Raw genomic sequence first — 19,248 nt, 5'->3', positions numbered from 1 at the left:
GACCTCTATCATGTGCAAGATGGACTTGGGTCTGCCTAATGAGTGAAAAAGTGAGAAGAGCCACTGGACACGCCTGCATTAATGAGAGGAGTGTAATGATTTCACAGCTGTAAACTGTACAAACTTTACTGTGTAACTTTGTACAACTTTGTACAATTGTTACGTAGCTACAGGCAGGGATTTTGGCTTATGTCTATATACAGGTTCCTGAGCAGCAGATTCATACATGTGTACTGGTAGGCAGAAGACCAGAGTTGGGGTTGACTAGTTTAGTTTTAGGCCACTGAAAAAGGGCTTGAGCTTTTGTGAAGTGTGTGTGTGAGATGAACTGCCAAGTGAGCATGGTTAAAATGGCTCTTGAGGTTAGGGGCTGGAGTCATGTAGAGCCAGAGAGCCAAGACCCTGCTTCATCTGTCCCGTGTTCAATTTTTCCTCTACAGTTCTGATAGACATTAAGAAAGCAGCACAAGCTAAAAGAGAAAGCTGTGAAGAAGAGGGCTGGAAGTGAGGCTGTTTGAGAGAGAACAATTCTAGGCTGCCAGGGGAGATGCTGGGAGGAAGTGAGACTTTTGAGTCTATGAGGTGAGATGCCTGACTCTCAGAGGGGACTAAGCTGTGCAAGAGTCAGGAGGAAGATAATAGCCAGCCCAGGTACACATAGAGTGTGGCCAGCAGAATCACTGAAAAGAATTCAAAGGGCTTCGGAATTCTCTTTCTAGTTGGGAAATCAGTGTCCAGAGAAAACAAGTGACTTGTACAAAGTTACACAGTAAAGTTCGTACAGTTTACAAAAATGAGAGCTGGAGTCAGGCTGAGTCTGCAGAGAGGACTCCATGCTGTGGCTCACTGCCAGTGAAATGAGCTGACGCTCTTCTCTAATTTCCCGTGGCCTGACTCTGACCTCCGGGGCCTCCTGGGCTGGCTCTGGCTGCACAGGGCCTTGTTGGAGAAGTGTGTCACCTGGAGGTGGGCTTTGGGGTTTCAGAAGCTCAAGCCAGGCCCAGTGTCACTCTCTTCCTGTTGCCTGCTGATGCAGATTTAGAGCTCTTAACTCCTTCTACAACACCATATCTGCTTCTGTGCCACCATGCTTCCTGCCATGATGATAATGGACTAAACCTCTGAAACTATTAAGTCAGCCGCAATTAAATATTTTCCTTATTAAGAGTTGCTGTGCTCATGGTGTCTTCTCACAAGAAACTCTAATATACTTGTAATACTGTACAGCTGTTGGCTGCAGTTTCCCAACATAAATCAGGTCAAGCTAGTTAACAATGCTAATAAAAATCCCCATTTTCATTCATTTCTGTCTGCTTGTTCAGTATGCTACTTGAAGGCATGATTAGAATCTTCAAGTAGGCTTTTCAATTAGTCAGTTTCCTGAAATCTTTAGACTGGTCCATTTCTGCTTTATATATTTAGAACATGCATTATTAGATGCATTCAAATTCAGGGCTGCCGTGACTTCTCTTTCAGTGGAGCCTTTTCTTAAAAAGGTTGTCTCCTTTGGAATACTTATTGGCTATCATATCTGACATATATACCAGTTTATTATGGTAGTGTATAAGGTTTACAGTTTCCTAATCTTTTACTTTCAACCTTTTCTAGTCAGATTTATTGTAAAGATGATTCTCCAGGATTTGGAAGGACTGATTTAGGTACTTTCAAAGGATAAGCTTATTTTTAAACGTTGCACTTTCCACATAGGAGCTCATACTCGCACTGTATGCCCATTTTATTTTAGGTCGTGTAGGAGTACATGGGAGTGCCTTTCCTGCCTTTTTTTTCCTCCCTTGCCCTTGAAACACCAAAACAGGGTTTTGAGGCTTCCAAGTAAAAATAATCTAAAGGTCTTTTACAAAGAAAGAAGCTTAATGGTAGAGAACAATGTTCCTGGCCCCCAAACTATTGGCTAGACCTAAAAAACAATACAGGTTAGTAAAGACTCTGAGACCCAAATCTCCATCTAATGACAGAATAACCTTCTCAAAATCTTACCCCAAACCCACCTCATCTCATGGGCTCACAGTGTAACAGCATCTTCCAACAATCTTGTTAGTCTGTTTTTGTTACTACAATGAAGCTAACTTTATAAGAAAATTAAATCTATTCAGTTCACAGCACTGTTCATCAGAAGTGACCAAATGATGTGATGGGTATGGAAAACTTGCCACAAGAGAAGTCATCAGCAAAGGGCTGCAGCTGTGGCTTGGTGGTAGAGCACCTGCCTAGAATGCATGAAGCCTTTGCTGACCTTAGCTCCATGGGATGATGAGTAAGATTTCTAGCCTCAGTTCCAGATTTAAAAAGAAAGAAAGAAAGAAAAAGCAATCACTTAGGGATACCCACTATGATTCAAAAACAGTTCCAGGTAAGGGACTTCATGTCAAAGGAGATGCCTAGATAGAAACCGTCAACAAGGGAAATTATGCCTCTGGGGGCAGCAAGAAGTCAGGGATAGGCAGACCACCTTAGAATGGGAGTCTTGAAGTACATTTGTCTCTTCTGCCTAACAGGGACATAGACTCTGAAACTTCCTAGGGCTGCTTTGGCCAAAGCAGAAGCCTGTCCAATGGGTAATACCTAAACCACAACTCTCAAGTTTTTCTTTATATTGTTAACTTGCTGCCAGGGCTTCAGGGACAGCAGGGAACTTGATGATCCTAGCTAGCCTAATCACAAAGCTGCCAAAACACAGTTTAAAGAGATTTTTAAAATAAAAATTATTATCTTATCATTATCAATATTATTATTGCTTTATGTGTATGGGTGTTTTGCCTGCATGTATATCGAAGTACTATGTATGTCTGTGAGCACATGCTACCTGAGGAAACCAGAAGGCAGCATTGGATGCCCTAGAACTGGAGTTACAGTTAGCTGTAAGTTGCCATGTGGGTGCTGTGAACTGAACTCCAGTCCTCAGCCCTTTGACTGCTGAGCATCTTAGCCATTGTTGTTAAAACAACAAAACCCCACAGATCCTCTAGCCTTATTGTCCTCCCAGAGGCAACAGGGTGGGGAGCACTGAGGCATATCCGAGGCATGTCCCAAGGCCACGGTGGGCAAGCCGTTATTTTGCACCACTTTGCTGTGATTGTTTGTGACATGAATAGGCAGGGAATATTAATTATAATTGCACAGGTATTTCCCAGGCACACTACGCACTGACTGACTTGATTTGTCCAAGTTGTATGTTAGGGAGAAATTGATATATTCTCCAATCACCCTGATATTCTCACCGAAGGTAAGTTTAGGGGGAGGTAAGTATAACCTCAATAGTGAATTTGTTTGCAAATGGATAGGTAAGTACAGAATAAGTCTAAAACATCCATATACTGTATTTCACTTTTTCTTTTTTCTGTCTGGTACACATGTATGTATGCTTATATGCATGTAAGTGTAGGTTGATGCCAACGGTCTTCCTTAATTGTGCTCTACTTAATTTTTTTTTTTTTTTTTAAAGACAGAGTCTCATTATGTAACTTTGCCTGGTCTGGCACTCACTGTGTAGACCATGGTTGCCTCAAACTCACACAGATTAGCCTGCCTTTGTTTCCTGAGTGTTGGAATTATAGGTGTGTACCACCATACCTGATGATCACTGTCTGTTTTATTCACTGAAGTAAGGTCTCTTGTTGGAGCTGGAGCTTGCAGGTTCCAGCTGGTCTGGCTAGCCAGCTTGCCTATCTCTGTCTCCTTAGTGCTGGGCTGTAGATGTCCACAATAACTGTCCAGCTTTTTTGAATGCATTTCAGGGACCTAAATTCCAGTTCTCATGCTTGTGTGCATTTATCGATGGAGCCATCTCCCTAGTCCATGTGTACTATTTTTCAAAGCCTCTCACAACTGTTATTTTATTCTGATCTGACAGAATATTTTACTTTATCTGTCACTGTATTTTGATCTGACACAGTGGAGCAGAAAGGTGTAGCTTATTGTTTGCATATGACATGGGAAGTGACTCAAAAAAGATAGTTTGCTTTCAGTCTCATAATTTGGCTACAAGGTTGCAGAGTCAAAGCTGAACCCAGATCTCACTCCAGATGGTGACTGTCTGGGCCCTCTTTTTCTCCAAGCATGCACTGATAGGTGTGCAGCTCAGGGATGTGATGCTGACTCTAGTACTCACCTGCTGATCCTGTAGCTTGACCCCGACGACTCTGAAGGTGTTGCTGGCAGTGTTGTGGTAGATGTTGATCCGGCTGAATCCCTGCTGGCCAGCCTTGATTGGTACCCATTTCTTACTGGTGTCATCGTAGACCATCACGGAAGCCCGCGCTTGGCAGATACTCTGTTCACTGCACAAAGAGAAGAAAATCCACAGAGTCACATTTGGCTATCGTGGAGTGATGTTAGCCCTGTCCTTCTGAAGCAGAGGTCAAAGGCAACATGAACTTGCTGCCACAACTTCCACCTGTTCACAGCAGTTGTATTCTGTGAAGTGATAAGTCTGACCCAAAAAAGACCATGCAGAGTAGAGGAGGATCTGCCAAAATCTCACAGCTTGGGAGAGTCACAACATTGCTTTACAGGGAGGAGTGCTTGAAGGAAAGAAGAATTATTATAAGTTAATTATGAGAAACCATATGTATAAAACAATAGCTTATGAAACAGCCACCAATTACCCCAATCTGCTGATAAGGAAAGAGAAGCCGAGACTTTGCGGAGGAGTCACGTGAGTTCACCTAGGTACCCAGGGATCCAATTTCATATACTCAGCCAGTTCTGTCTTAACTCCAGACCATAGCACACAAAGGACTTCTTTGCAGCTTCCAACAACAGGTTCAGCTCACGTCTAGTATCAAGACCGGAAAGCATCAGAAACCCTGTGTAGACAATGAGGAGGCTAGGTGGCCTAAGGAACTGAGCAACAGTTGTTCACACACTGGTTCTAGGCTGAAGACACCTGGCAAAGCAATTTCACCTGTTCAGAAAATGTCAGAAATCCAAGGAATCGGCAGAAGCCTTCTCTGGAGAGGTAAAATGCCACCATTAAAGTGAACACATAAAGATACCTGGCAGCTCTTTAGTTTTCAGAGCCCAAGAATCTTGAATACAGTCTTAGTAACATTTAAGGATTCCCAAACTGAAAAGACAAGACATGCCTGGCAACTGGAGAGTGACAGTGCTTAGAAAGGAGACCACACAAGACCAGTGGACCAGAAACAAAGCCTGTACCATGCAGAATAACGACAAAGAAGCTAAGTGCCAGTGTTGGGTTAGCATAACCACCAGACCAAACACGCAAACAAAAGTCACACTGTGTTCATTTTATCATAAGGGCTGGGAACCAAAGTATCTGGAAAAAGAGCCTTGTCCCCAGTATGGCAATGGTGCTTTTTGAGGATTATTCAGTGCTCTGTGGCTTGGAAAGGAAATGTGGCCAGTGTATCCTGAGTATAGAGGGCTGAGCTCAGGACCTCTTCTGTGGCTGAGCTTGTGGTCCAGGGTAGGGATTGTTACCTTTTGGCAGAGTGCACATAGCACTCTAATAAGTCTCTAATAAGTGCTCTGGATCCCTAGATGATTCAATCCACTTCTCCATCATATGCAATATAGCAGCCCTGAGACCATACAGTAAGCTTCTGAGTAACTGGGCATTGACTGACTCCTCTCTGGAGAGGCCTGTTGGTGTTTGGATGACTGATTTAGACATCCCCTTCTTGGTCTCAGTATATGTTGCTCCTTGTTTTCCAGTCAGAGTGTTTTCTGAACAGCCAATGGCAGCCCATAAGACCACTGAAGGAACATGTTGGCCTTTCTACCCATTACCTCTTAGAAAAGCTACCCACCAACCCCTTTGCCATTCCAGGAAGTCTCTTCAGTTGAGTTCCACATTTACCACCTTCTCTTTTAGTGTGTGGGTGATCAAACTGGGCACATGTTAACCTTAACACAGATGCCAATGAGTCAAAACAAACAAAACACATCAGATGAATAGAGAAGTGGATGCTTGCAGGGAGCTTATACAAAGGGATCAGACAAAGAACTACAAACTTTAGCTGGCCAGGAGAGCTGGGTGGGGGGGGAACCAGGAGAAATTTATGAAGAAAATGGTTTGGGAGCAAAGACAATGGCAGTCACTCCTAGACAAAGTGGATGCAGGAGTCTAGGCAGAGGAGACAGGCAGCCCAGACAGAGAACCATACAGTATGCAGAGAGCTGAAGGCTCCCAGAGTGGGTGCAATGTGTCTGGGGTATCACACATTATTCAGGGGTTTTGGAAAGATTAAATAAATTCTAGTTACTGTAATTCTAGTTACAGGTTCCCATTCTCTCAGCTGTTGTTAACATCTGAGTTCAAATTAACCTTGTGGTTAGCCAAAAACCCTGTTTTTCTTTCCAATTTAAATGGTACTTTTCTGTCTCTAGTAAACCTAGATGAAGGAAAATATACATTCTCCTTGCCATGTATATTGCTTATTATGCCTCTGGGATGGGAAGGGGAGTAAAATCTTGACTGCTATGCAGCTGTCACTGCTGCTGAGTTACAGCCGTCCAACTGCCCAGAACTAATCGTCGGTCCTGCTCAGGCCCAATATGCTGGCTTGACAGTTCCTGTCAGACAAAACAGCTCACCCATTCCAGTTTGGAGGTTTGTTTCATCTTGTCAACAAGCCCATGTGACTAAGAAGTTCCGAGGTGATAGGACACTCCCTATGGAAACTGGAACAGTCTAGTCACACCAGCATGAGGTGGTCATCCTAAAGGCAGCTCATGTTTTAGAAATGCAATCTTTCCTTTTTTTCTCTTTTAAAGGAACTTAAAAAAATAATTTATTTTTATTTTGTGTTCATTAGTGTTTGCCTGCATGTATGTCTGTGTACAGGTGTCAGATCTTGGAGTTACAAACAGTTGTGAGCTGCCATGTGGGTCCTCTGGAAGAGCAGTCGGTGCTCTTAACCACTGAGCCATCTCTCCAGCCCCCAAATGTAATCTTTCACTCAGAGGACATACCTAGTAACCTGGGTGGGCTGGTCCTCACTCCCAATGGCTCCCCTCCAGCTCCTTTCTTCCAGGAAGCTGATGGTCAACTTCCACCCCCATGTCCCCTACTTTCCAAGCTGCCAGTGGGGCTGGATTCTGTCCCTGAGGCTACACGGAGTACCCTCAGTCTCCCAAATCACTTGACTGCTCCTGGAGACTCAAACGCTGCTGTCTTTAGTTTTGAAGTCTCTCCTGACTAACTCCCCCGGTTTTCTATGATGGTTCTGGTGGCTCTGTTTTCAGCCTCTTTCATAATTTTGAGTTGAATACGCTTCCCTCCCCCACCCCATCAGGTTCTTTAGCTGGGGCCAAGGAACATTTCAGTGTCTAGGAACCTCTGAAATCATTTGTAAAGGTGAGTGTGTGTGAAGTATGTTTTGTCCATGCTCTCAAATGGGTCCCTATTTTAACTCCATTTTAAAGCTTACCTTAAATCTGGTTGTTTCCCAAAGGGGATTTCTTCTTATACTCCATGCCATGGCTCTCAAAACTGTATGCACTGTAAGAACTGGCAAGGTTCTTATAGTACAAAACAAGAACCCAGATCCCTTATGTGGGTCTGGCTCAGCGTGAGTTTCAGGTGGGGCCTAGGTCTCCACACGATTCTGGTGCCAACAATCTTAGAGTCTCCTTGTGATTCTCACCATCACCAGGGTTGTGGTGATCACCAGTAGGTCAAGATTTCGGGTTACTGAAACTCTAATTCTGACTCTATATTCCAGATTTCTGGCTATACCTCAAAGCTCAACATGTTCAAACAGAAAACCTTCACTATATTTCCTACTATTGGAAGTACCCACCAGCAAACACCTCAATGCCATGCCTGACACCTGAGATACTTCAGATACTTACATCTTCATACCTTGCCCTTTGAAGCCAACAGGCCAGCTGTTGGATTTCCTAAACATATCTCAGATTTTCTGCTCTGTCACTCCTTGCTTGCTGGTGTTCCAAGCCCTTGTTATTTCTCATCTATGCCATCATAATAGGTTCTTGGCTACTTTCCTATCTCTGGGTTCCAGTTCCTGGAGTCCCAAATACTTCTCTATGAAGTCAGAGAAAGAACTTCAAAGGCAGATTGTCCTGCCTTTTCAAGCCTCACTGGGAGCCTGGCCACTAACAGCTATTATAAGACCTTAGACAAAAGTGCTTATCTGCAGCTCCTTTCCTTCATCTCTTGCTCTCCTTCCTCTTTCCTCATTTCCCTGGGTACCTTAATACCCTCATTACATTACCTGGGGGATTAAGATGTATACCCTGTCAGCATGTAAGACACAACCTACACTCCTGGCAGTCCCTCAGAACCCTTCACATCCCAGCCTCCAACTGGTCCCCAGCTGGGTCCCTTCCCCATCTATTCTGGTGGAAATACTCAAGGCTCCTAACTGGTACTATTTCTGTGGCCTCTCTACCCCAGATTATTCTGTCCCCCTGTTAGACAATGCCGGCAGACTCATTCCCCTAAGAGCTGATCGAAAAGATGTAGGCCACAGTTCCATTCCCACCTTGGAAGGTTCAGAACGAGAGGTGGATTCCTGGGTTTGGACCAGGAATTTCCCTTCTCGATGTCCTGGAAGTGCTGCTGCCATGTCAGCAACTTCAGTGAGGAAGGCTGTATCTGGTGGTAAAGCAATGCCTGATAGAAAAAGCATCCCCAGGACATTTGGGCCTTTAAAATTACTCAAGTAATTAGAAGGCTATTCCCAAGATTCATTTTTCTTCCTACATCCAGTGGCCTGACTCAAAAGTTTAGGTGGTGAAGGGCCACTGTCCATTCCTAGTCACTTGACAATTGCTAAGAATAAGTCATGTTGACTTGAACATTTGTCTGTCCTGAGGATCCAGAAAGACAAAAAGAGTTCTCACCAACCAGCATTATAGGGATTAACAGATACTTTCTGGTGCCACTCATGGCCCCTGGAAGTGTGTTTCTGCATCTGGGGCCCCTGCGGGGTTCTATGTGCTTCTGATACGCATGGCTCCTAACAGACACTGTTATATAAAAGCTATTTAGAGCTTATGTTGTCTGAGACTAAGTTTCTGGAAGTAAGGACACTTCTGAACTGCCAGACTCCCATTCTCTCTCCATGTTCACCTGGCATAAACCAGTGCCTTCAATTCGGCAGCCTGAAATTAATGAGTTGTGGGCTGTGTGGTGACACATGGCTCAAGTCAAGAAATCGGACCAGACTCAGAGGCAGTGTTTGCTTCCAACATATAGCACCCAAAGTGATCCCTAAAAGTAGCCGTATCATCATTAAAGAGCCCTCCATAGCTGGGAGCCTGTTTGGTGACTACACGATGAAGCAGGGCTCCTGCTCATCTACTGGATTTCAGATAAGAAGCTGTGGGTAAAGCAAGCAGGGGTCTTTGCTGAATTCCAACTTCTCTGTGAAGTTATCACATGCTACTACTGTAGATCACTGCATGCCAAAGTCTGTAATAATTTGGTGGGCATTCAAAACCCCTGATTTGAGGTCATCATTCCATTTGCCCCCACTTCACAGAGTTGTACAGAGTTCATGGGGGAAATGTCACTAGATGGGAGCCTATCCAGAGGCTTCCTCCAGCCTTTATCACTGTCCTCATCACTCCCACACACCCCACCTGCCCTGCTCCAACCATTCTACTCTAGCTGCTTCCTCCAAGGACTTGCCTTTTCTCATTCTCAAAACCACCATGGGTTAATGGGTTAAGACACAGCACTAGCTTGGTGCCTCTCCATAAGGCTTTTCTTTTGTGATTTAAAAAAAAAAAAAAAAAAAAAGGCACACACACGTGTGCCAGAAAACATGGATGCGATGAAATGCTGGAGGTCAGAAAGCAAGGTCTAGCCCCAGCCAGCTCACCATTCTGCCATACATAATGGAGGCACATGAGCGAACATAACCAAGTGCTCAGGGTAATGCTTATTTTTGCAGGACTACCTTTTACGTTTGTTAGACATGAAAGTAAGGCTGAGGAAGCAGGAAAGAAGTGAAGCAAATGTGATTAGCATCCAAGTGAGAGCATTCTGAACAAGGAAAGCATCTGTTCAGAGCAGCAGTAAATGGCCACATACTATGCTTTCAGGTGACTTGGTATGCAGCTGCCTTCTACATGCTTATGTGTAGTCACCATTGCCTCTTATTCCCAAGGACACACACTGGCACAATTTCTTCACCAGGGCTTGGAGAAACACTATTCACCGTTTGGTCCTTTTTTGTGTGGAGTATCCCAGGTGCACCAGAGAGAGTCTTGGAGGTCCACTGCATGGACAGTGGACAATCCTCAGGCCTCACTGGGAGTTTCTGTGCTGGGCCTCTGGACCCTGCCTTGTATCTCATTGCTTGTACCCATGAGCCACTGGCCTGGTGCACAGATTGTTCTCTGACTAGAACCTAAAACCTAAGGTCCTTAAGGGAGGGTGTTGATTTGTTTTTTGAAGATAGGGTTTCTCTATGTAGCCTTGGCTGTCCTGGACTCACTTTGTAGACCAGGCTAGCCTTGAACTCAGAGACCCACCTGCCTCTGCCTCCAGAGTGCTGAGATTAAAGTAGTTTGATTCTTTTTTTTTTTTAAAGAATTATTATGTATACAGTGTTCTGCCTATGTGTCTACACACCAGAAAAGGGCAAACAGATCACATTATACATGGTTGTAAGCCACCATGTAGTTGCTGGGAATTGAACTCGGGTCCTTTGGAAGAGCAGTCAGTGCTCTCAACCTCTGAGCCATCTCTCCAGCATGTTTGTTTCTTAAGGTACCACTCATCTTTGTGGTTCCAGCAATTGGGACTTAATGTTTGCTTGGCAAATACCCAAATGCATGCTTGCTTCTAAGTGTTCACAGTTCTACTGAGTGTTCTATTTCTGAGTTTTTGTTGGGGATGAGGATGATGATGGGCTGTGACCAGGATTGCTCACTTATGCATACCTCTTAACCCTATTCAAATCTAAACCTAAAGATAGTTCCCCAAGTATGACTGTGAGGGTCATTGGACCTCTTTATTTGTTTGTAAAAGTAACTTTTATCCTCCTGTTTCAACTGTTGTCTGGAGGGCTTACTGCCACCTTCTGCTGATCTAGGCCTAGTCCTGGAAGCTTCTAGCCTCTGTACAATCTAACCTAGGCCTACAATGTTTTCAGCCTCTGACACTTACTACTGAAGAAGCTCACCCTTTCTTGTTCTTAGTGACCTCTGGGCTGGCTGGTTCAACTCAGCTGTGCTGGCTCAAACTCCTCTCCCAGCTGACTTACTCAGTCTGGCTTTTCTCTCGGCCTCTAAACTGCTCTGCTTGATCTCAAATTAGCTCCAACGGTCTTTCTAACCTTTTGGCTCCTTCTCACTCTCTGGTCATTCTGTCTTCACCTCTGTCTGGCTTGTTCTTTCATTCAACCTCTCTCTCTAAAACTCTGTAAACTCTCTAAACCTCTCTCTCTAAAACTCTTGGTTGTATCCTATTCTGTCAAATCTCTCTGAGTTGTCACTTTTTCTGCCACTCAATTAAATATCACTTTCAAACATGGGTATTTCCTTCTACAAACTATCTTTACCTTCATTGGTTGGGATTAAAGGCATATACCACCACACCTGGACCTAAGCTTTTATGTGATACTTGCTCTATACCAGGCTGGCCTTGAACTCAGATCTGCTTGCCTCGTCTCCTGGATTAAATGTGTGTTTGTATTCTAGCCAGATCACACAGACTTAGGAGATCTTTGGATGTGATCTCTTGCCAGGGCAACCATGTTCTGAATTAAATTCCTCTACATTTGTTCCATTTCCCAGTGTGGGCACAATGAACAAATCTCATTTCTACTTTCACTACTGTCTCTATAACTGGCATACTCCGATGAACCTAGCTTAATAGAGAACCCAAACTCTAAGGTTTTTGGCACCACCAGAGTAAGAGAAGGGTCCATTTAATGCTGCCCAAAGGATCACAGGGGCTGCTGTGAGGAGAAAGCAAAACCTTCTAAGAGAAGAGAGTGAGCTAACTGAGGAGAGAAGAGGGTCAGTGAGGGACCAGTATTGGGCACAGCACCTTCTCTCACTAGGATACACTGCTTCCCAACACCTCCTACAGGGGAGTGAAGAAATCCATTCCACATTACCACATCCCAGTTGAGCAACTGAGAAACACCTGGAGTCTATGCTGATGTGCAGAAGTGCCTATGATCTGCAGACCTCACTTCTGCCCCGTGATGAGCTCTATGCTCTACTTGGCAAAGGAGAAATTTCCCAACTCCAACTTTTGTTATTTTGAAGCTGCTTTGTAAAATGTCAAACCTACAGAGATGCCTGTCCCTCTCATCTAAGCTGTTCAGAGTTAACAATCTGGTGTGTGTGATTTATTTTATGTCCACGAATGTTTTCTGGTTTGTTTGTTTTTCAAAATATTTTTAAGATTCATTATTTTATGTGCACGAGCATTTTGTCAGTACTGGATGTGATGTGCATCATGTGCATGCCTGGTGCCTAAGGAGGTCAGAAGATAGGACCACACCCCTGGAACTGCATGTACAGACAGCTGTGAGCTGCCATGAGGGTTCTGAGAATTAAACCCCAGTCCTTTGCAAGAGCAACAAGGGTTCTTAACCACTGAGCCAACTCTCCAGCCCATGATGTATTTTCTTGAATTATATGAAATTTGCAGACATATTTCAAACCTAGGTTCTTAGGCATACATACTAGCAAGGATGTAGCTCAGAGGCAAAGTACTTTCCTATAATATATGAGGCCCTAGGTTCCATTCCAGCACAGTAAAATAGATGTTTTAACATATAATTTAGATACTAAAGAAAAGTGTATGTATGTATGTGTGTATGCATGTATATGTATATTGAATCTAATATGGAGTCCATACTTTTCTCTAAAATGGTTTTGGCACTTTTGGACCCAGGACCTTATAGACCCTTAACATATGGCTGTGCTGTGTGTTCACTCTAAGTTTGCATGTTAGGCTACTACTTTTTCACTGATAATGAATTATTTCTGTGAAGAACTTGGGTCCCAGTTGTGTAGGCTGCCTCCCTTCTTGTTTCTGTATGGTACAGGTTAGGATGATGGCCTCCATGCAGCAACCCAAGTGTCACATAATGTTAGGCTGCCTTCTCTTTGAGGCATGTCCTCACAAGACCAGGATCCTGGTCTTCCTCTCAGTTCTCATCATGTGTGAATGTTTCCACCATGATATGCCACTCTTGCCAGATGCCCAAAGTAATGGAGCAACCCAATCCTGGACTATGAACTAAACTTTTTTTTCTAAGTTAATTACAAGTATTTTGTAGTGATATGATGGTGAGCAATTAACAGTACTGGAAGTTAAAGTAAGTTTTAAGAATACAACAATATGTCAAGTATTTTTGGAAAGTTCTTCTGTGGACTTATAAGGCAAGAGTCTTCATACCATCATAGATACAGTTTTGATGCAGCCCTAAAAAGGTCAATCTCCTAGCCACATTTAGGGGTTCACTCATCTACAGAAATAGAAACAAGACACTAGATCTGCAAGCACAACTGCCATTGGCCAAGCATCCTTTATCATAAAAGCTTTGGGCAAATGGCCTAAATTCCACATTAAGGTCAGACATTTTTCTTCCCATCTAGACTAATTGCGAGACTGGGAGGTCACAGGCCATCCAGATGTTTACTTTTTATATCAGGCCACCATCCTAAATGTGTGTACAGTGGTCTCCACTTCCCTCTGAAGACTTGAGGAGTCTCAAAACAACAACAAAAACACCAACCAACTATTAAGGAAATCTGATATTTTCAGACTCACAGCACTTCTTATACCATCCAAAGCTACCAACTTTAGCTCACTGCTTGGAGAAGCCACCTAAGAGGCCATGCAGACATCAGGCTACTTTATGCCTCGAAAATATCCAGAAAGGCTGATAAGCCTCAGGCAAACTGTGTTGTTAGCCTGTGATTTGGATTAAGTAGAAAGGGTTCAAACATAGCCTCAGGACAGATGTGGAGATCCAGTTTGGAACAAGTCTGGGGTGGTGTTCAGCTTTAAGGGTAAATTAGTAGCCTGGGAACGAGAATGGCTTGTCTCAACTAACATCCCCAATCCATAGCACAGTCCTTTAGCTCAGTTCAATCAACATCCAGCTACTACTTATTATGCACAGGGATGGACAGAATCAAGCAACAGACATTGCTTCCAAGCAGCCGTAGGATGGTAGTCAAATCTTGCCAGAGAGGTGCAAAACATGCTGCTATAGGGCAGAGCTAGTAACAGTGGGATGGCCGACGTAACTCTGAGTACAATTTGGGGCAAGTTCCTTTGAGGAGCTACAACAGAGAGGACAGACAAGGCATAAGAGACTTGGCTCTAATCCCAGCTGTCGCAAGGGAAAACTGGTGTGACTTGGAACAAGCACCTTAATAGTGCTGTCTTATCTGGGGAAAGCAAGACAACTTCTCATATGGGACTGCACACAAAATACACAGGTCAACTGGTACAATGTGTTTCACCCAGCATTTACACAAGCGCAGTTCTTGGATTTCTCTCCACCTGAGCCAATTACCAGAGTAGCCACTGGTACCCTCACATTTGCCCAGTTCTCTTCTCTCACGTTTTCTATTTGGTGCCTGAGGAACCTGATATCCTATTGTGAGTGACCAGGAGCTTCTGACCATTGGACAATTGGGGATGGAGGAAGACAAACATTTCAAAGCTCTCCTGGCTAGTGCCTTCAGGTCCTGGGGAATCTCTCCCAGAAGAGTAACTATGTGATCTTTGAAGCTTGGTTGGTCACAAGCTTCTGGAACAGATGGCTGTGAAGGAAATCCCAGGGGCTCTTTGAGACTTCAGGTGACTCAGAATGTGCAAGACTTCATACACCTCCATACACAGGATCTCTACAGGCTCTTGAGAGCATTGGAGATGACTTGTGTTGGCAGCCAGTATCAACTGCACAGGGGGCCACTATTTCCTCCCCACTTAGAATAACACCAATGCTTGACTCTAGAGGAAGCTCTACTGTACAGCAGCTATGGTAGCCAAGCATCTCTAAACATAGAGTATCAAAAAGAATTCAACCTCAAGATTCACAGCGTGAGGTCCCAAATACGGTCTTAAGCTTTGGAGAGACACTGGGAATCAAAAGGATCAAAGTCCGTGCTGTCTTGAAACTGGTAATCTAGCTGGAGTAAAGGTAGCATACAAATAATAAAACAGGAATGAGTTATGCAGTATGTCAGGAGGTAATGAGTGGTTAAGAAAAATCCTAAACATGATAAAGACAGTTGGGAAACTAGGGTTGGGACTGAACCAAACTGGTTCACAGTGGGAGGGGCAGACAATCAACTGCTCATTCACACTGTGTTCCCTGTGGCTGCATTATAATACTGTAATTCCTGCTTGCCAGCCTTGTGTAAGAAACATTTTTGGGATGTATGTTGTACAAAGTCCAAAGCCCCACAGCTTCTTCCAGTCTGCCTGTACAAAGCTCTGTTCCTTTAGGAACCACCTGCGTCACACCCAATGGGTATACCAGGAAGTCCTTCAGGCTATCCCTCCCATGCCTTACTGCACCTGGCTCCCTCTCTCCACCTTGCCCCAGCTCCCACTACCAGTCTACTGCCTCTGACCTGATGACTAAGGCAGCTTCCCAAGAAGACTTTCTGCTTCCATTCTTTTCATAGTGCCAACTAATACCCACAGTGGCCAGTGGGAATGTGCTCAGGCTTCAGTTAGCTGTCTTTCCCTCCAAAGCTGCTCATACTTGATAAGTAAAATCAAACATTTTGTGTGCACTGACAGCCTTCATGTAGTATGTCCTTAGCTCTCATTCCCTTCCATTTTCCCCATAGTCAGATGACATGATCCTCCCCATTCTTTTTCTGACTCTCCAGTGCAGTAAATGGCTCTCACCTCAGGGCACTTCCTGTCCCTCTCTGCCACACCAGTTTTCATTTCTAAAGTTTATGTCTGTCTCATATAACCACTGAAATTTTAAAGAAAATGTTCCAGCTAAGGTGATGGCCGCCATTCTCTTCCCATTGCCCCCTTTGGTGATCTCTTAAACTGTTGCCTGCCCTTCTCCTGCTCTGAGCAAAACTCTCTCTCTAGCAGCTACAACAGCCCAGGCTGACTGACACCTGCTATAGCCCCTTTGAAAGAAAGCCTGTGCTTCAGAGTCTTCTAAGAGGCCACTTTCTCCTGATAGCCCCAACTTCTCAGTCATAAATGCTCATCATGTCTACCTACATTTTTGTTGTTGTTCTTAGGATTTTTGTTTTTGAGACAAGATCTCAAAAAAAATTTCTCACTCTTTGGATCATTGTGGCCTCAAACTCATAGCAACCTTCCAAGCACTGGGATTACGTGAATGTGCCATCACATTTTCCTATACATTGTGTTGTACTGTTTTATTCAGAGTGTCCCCTTACTTTTTCATAGCTCTTATTCCTCTATAGGTCTGAGGCTGAAGGTCAGTTCTTCCTCCAAAACAGCACAACATTCAGGAGACCCATATTCCAGCCTTAGATATTACCATTCACTAGCCATGCTTCAGATCCAGTCCTTTCTCTTTCTCTTGGTTTATTTCTCAGTGAAACAGAATTGTATTTGTGAATAATGTTTGTGAAGGAGTCCTGGAATGCTGTCCCCTAGTTTGTGACCCTGGTGTGTGGACAACTTCTAGCATCAGGGAACTGCAGATGTTTAAGAGGAGCTTCTCTGACTCCTTTGTCCATCCATGGTGAATCCTTTAGAAAGAATCCAATTGTCGTGACAACCCTCCTTGGAATTCCTACAGGGACATGCACTGTGCCACAGGGGGAAGTCACAGGAGGAACTCGGGCAAGGGCCCATTCCTTTTTCCAGATGCACTGCCTATATGGAAAGAACATGTAATTTTTTTATTTCACTGGATATTGGGAGTGCTTGCTTTGCCCTCATGTGATGCTCCTGCGTTGATCCATCTTTATGCCATTTTCATATCACTCCATCATCAGTCTATTTCAGAGGCTCAGTTGCGGGGGGGGGGCTCCCCCCATATTTGTTCTTGTCAGGGCTGATGTGAGACAATGTCCTGTGTATCTACCAATAAGGATGCAAGAAAATTCAGCTCCTAGTCTCTGACTAGGTGCTCAGAAAATATTTCCTGGTCCAGAAGTGGCCTTGGTGACAGGAAACCTCTGTAGCCCTGCCATGGTTGCCAGGGTAAGTGGGGAATCTAGATGCTATCCTGCCTCACACAGACAGTCACCAGTGTCAGGTCACCAGCCTGTTTGCTCAGTAAAGTGCACACAACCTTGATGAGGAAGGAGACACAGAAAACCTGGCTGTTGTCTCTCACTTTGGGTACAAACCCATTGCAGACAAGTCTTGCCCAACTCAGGCTCCAGAGCTGGAACGGGATTTCAAAATCTGTCACTCACAGTGAAACTACACAAAGGGCTTCTCTTCAGTACAAGTCAGGAAGTGCATAAGTAGCACAGAGCAGTTATTCTGGCTCTAGTGGAAAGTTCAAGGCCTAAAGCTCTGCCACCCTGGACCTGCAGTCACTGTCTCCAGGGTACTTTCCAGTTGCAACTTCTCCAATGGTAAGGGTTAAGGAGGCCTCTAAGAACTCTCTGTGCCTCCTCCCCATTTCCTTCTGGGGCTGTTTTCTACCACCAGTAACTAAGAGTAGGCTTCCTCAGCTTTTATGATATAATTTATGACTGAAAGTGTCACATCTCTGAATGGAAAGCATTCTGTTTTTCACAGCTCCATGCACACATCTCTTGATACTACAAAAAACTAAAAAGAGAGAAAAATGGCTGCAAAAGAGCAGGAATAAAGTCACCAAAACTCAAGCAACAAACCAGTGTTTCCCTGGCCTAACTGGGCTGTAGCTGTTCAACAGAGATTTACAGGAAGGGCAGCAAGAAACCCCCACAGGCTGTACTCAGTGTCTCATTCACTCCAGTAGTTCACTGCAGACTGTCTCAAGGGTCTCTGGGTAAGCTCTAGGTCTGCTCTTTCCTCAACAAGGTGGGCCCTGTGTTAAGTCCCAGAGCCTTTCAGATTTCAGAGCCTTGCATCCTGAGCCACAAAGTAGAAGCAGTCATACCTTCCTCATCCATCCAAGAAAAGCAAAAGACAGTTGGTGTTTTGCAGACAGACAAAGTGTGTGTGGGGGTATTATTTTGTGTGAAGACACAGGCTATAAATGATTTAATCAAATAAAGGTCCTAAATCTTGGGAGGATAAAACTTGGTCCTTTCACAACCTTTCATGTAGTTACAGGGAAGGGGACACTCATGTCCAAATCAGTCTCACCTTTTGGAAAAACATTCAGAACACAATAATAGTTTCCAGATGACTGGTACTCAACATTGTCTATGGGACCAGCAGCCAAAGGGGAGCAAATCTCTCCACAGGTCATAGTACATGCAGTTTCTAGTGTAAAAGAAACTCAAGTTTCATCTGGTCCAGAGACATAGGATACAAGCTTCCTCAGGCCACTCTGCAAAAAGCTCAGACCCACCACCCACACCTGAGTAAAAAACACTCCCTCAGTGTTCAGAATTCCCTCTACCCTCCAAGGTAGGTGGTCAATTCTGAGTAAGTCTTTTTGGCTCAAGTGAGTCAAGGTCATCGGTCTCCACAAGCACAGGCCAGGAACTGAAAAGAGCAGAGTGAGCAGAGGTCATTGGCGTGCTCTAGGATTTTGGCAAGTTCCTTGCCCGATCATCCTGGATGTTCCCACCACTGATTGGTATCCAGGAGGGCCAGAGATGACCTCTACAAAACCTTCAACATTAAGAGCCTAGGTTTCCTCTTTACACCCCTCTATCCCATTCTGGGTCCCAGTACTCACCCTGGGGCCATGGTTGAACGAAGGCTGCACAGGGAACTCTGAGGAGGTGAGTCCTAGACTCCACCAAGTTATGTGAATCAGAGGACCACAGACTCTCTGAAGACAGCTACAATTTTAGACTCTACTTAAAACCAAACAGGAAAAGGAAGCTCAACCAGAGACAAAGGGGGAAACAAACCCAAGTGAAAAACTGAAACCTAAGTAGAAAATAGAGAAAGAAGAAGCTAAGAGCATAGGGCCCCACCAGTGTGGGTGGCTGAGATCTGCTGCTTAGGCCTGAGACTGGCAACCTCAAGCTCCCGAGTTCCCTCTTGAATGAAAAAAGGAAATAAAAGGAGGACATGACTGTTCCTAAGTGGCTGAGGTTTTTATTATAGATATAAGGGGAGCATAGGCAGAGACAGAGGCATCTGGAAGAGGCCAGAGTGAATATGACCAGCAAACTGAACTGGGC

General features: G+C 44.4%; 1 protein-coding gene across 11 annotated transcripts in view; it reads right to left on the bottom strand.

Annotated features, from left to right (window-relative positions):
- Evl (Enah/Vasp-like) overlaps window positions 1-19,248 on the bottom strand; it is a 123,654-nt gene that overhangs the window by 36,521 nt on the left and 67,885 nt on the right. For 10 of the 11 annotated variants that reach the window (XM_021642576.2, XM_021642578.2, XM_021642572.2 and 7 more), the window contains one exon: window positions 4,130-4,298. In XM_021642576.2, coding sequence (XP_021498251.1) covers window positions 4,130-4,298 — 169 coding nt within the window. Of the gene's footprint in view, window positions 1-4,129; window positions 4,299-18,794; window positions 18,953-19,248 lie in introns of those variants that run through there. The other variant, XM_021642575.2, reaches the window with a different exon arrangement.

This window comes from Meriones unguiculatus, chromosome 7 (genome assembly GCF_030254825.1).
Source record: "Meriones unguiculatus strain TT.TT164.6M chromosome 7, Bangor_MerUng_6.1, whole genome shotgun sequence".
In the NCBI taxonomy this organism is placed as follows: domain Eukaryota; kingdom Metazoa; phylum Chordata; class Mammalia; order Rodentia; family Muridae; genus Meriones; species Meriones unguiculatus.
The sequence above is the reverse complement of the archived record's forward strand: the minus strand, read 5'-3'. Positions and strand labels throughout refer to the sequence as shown.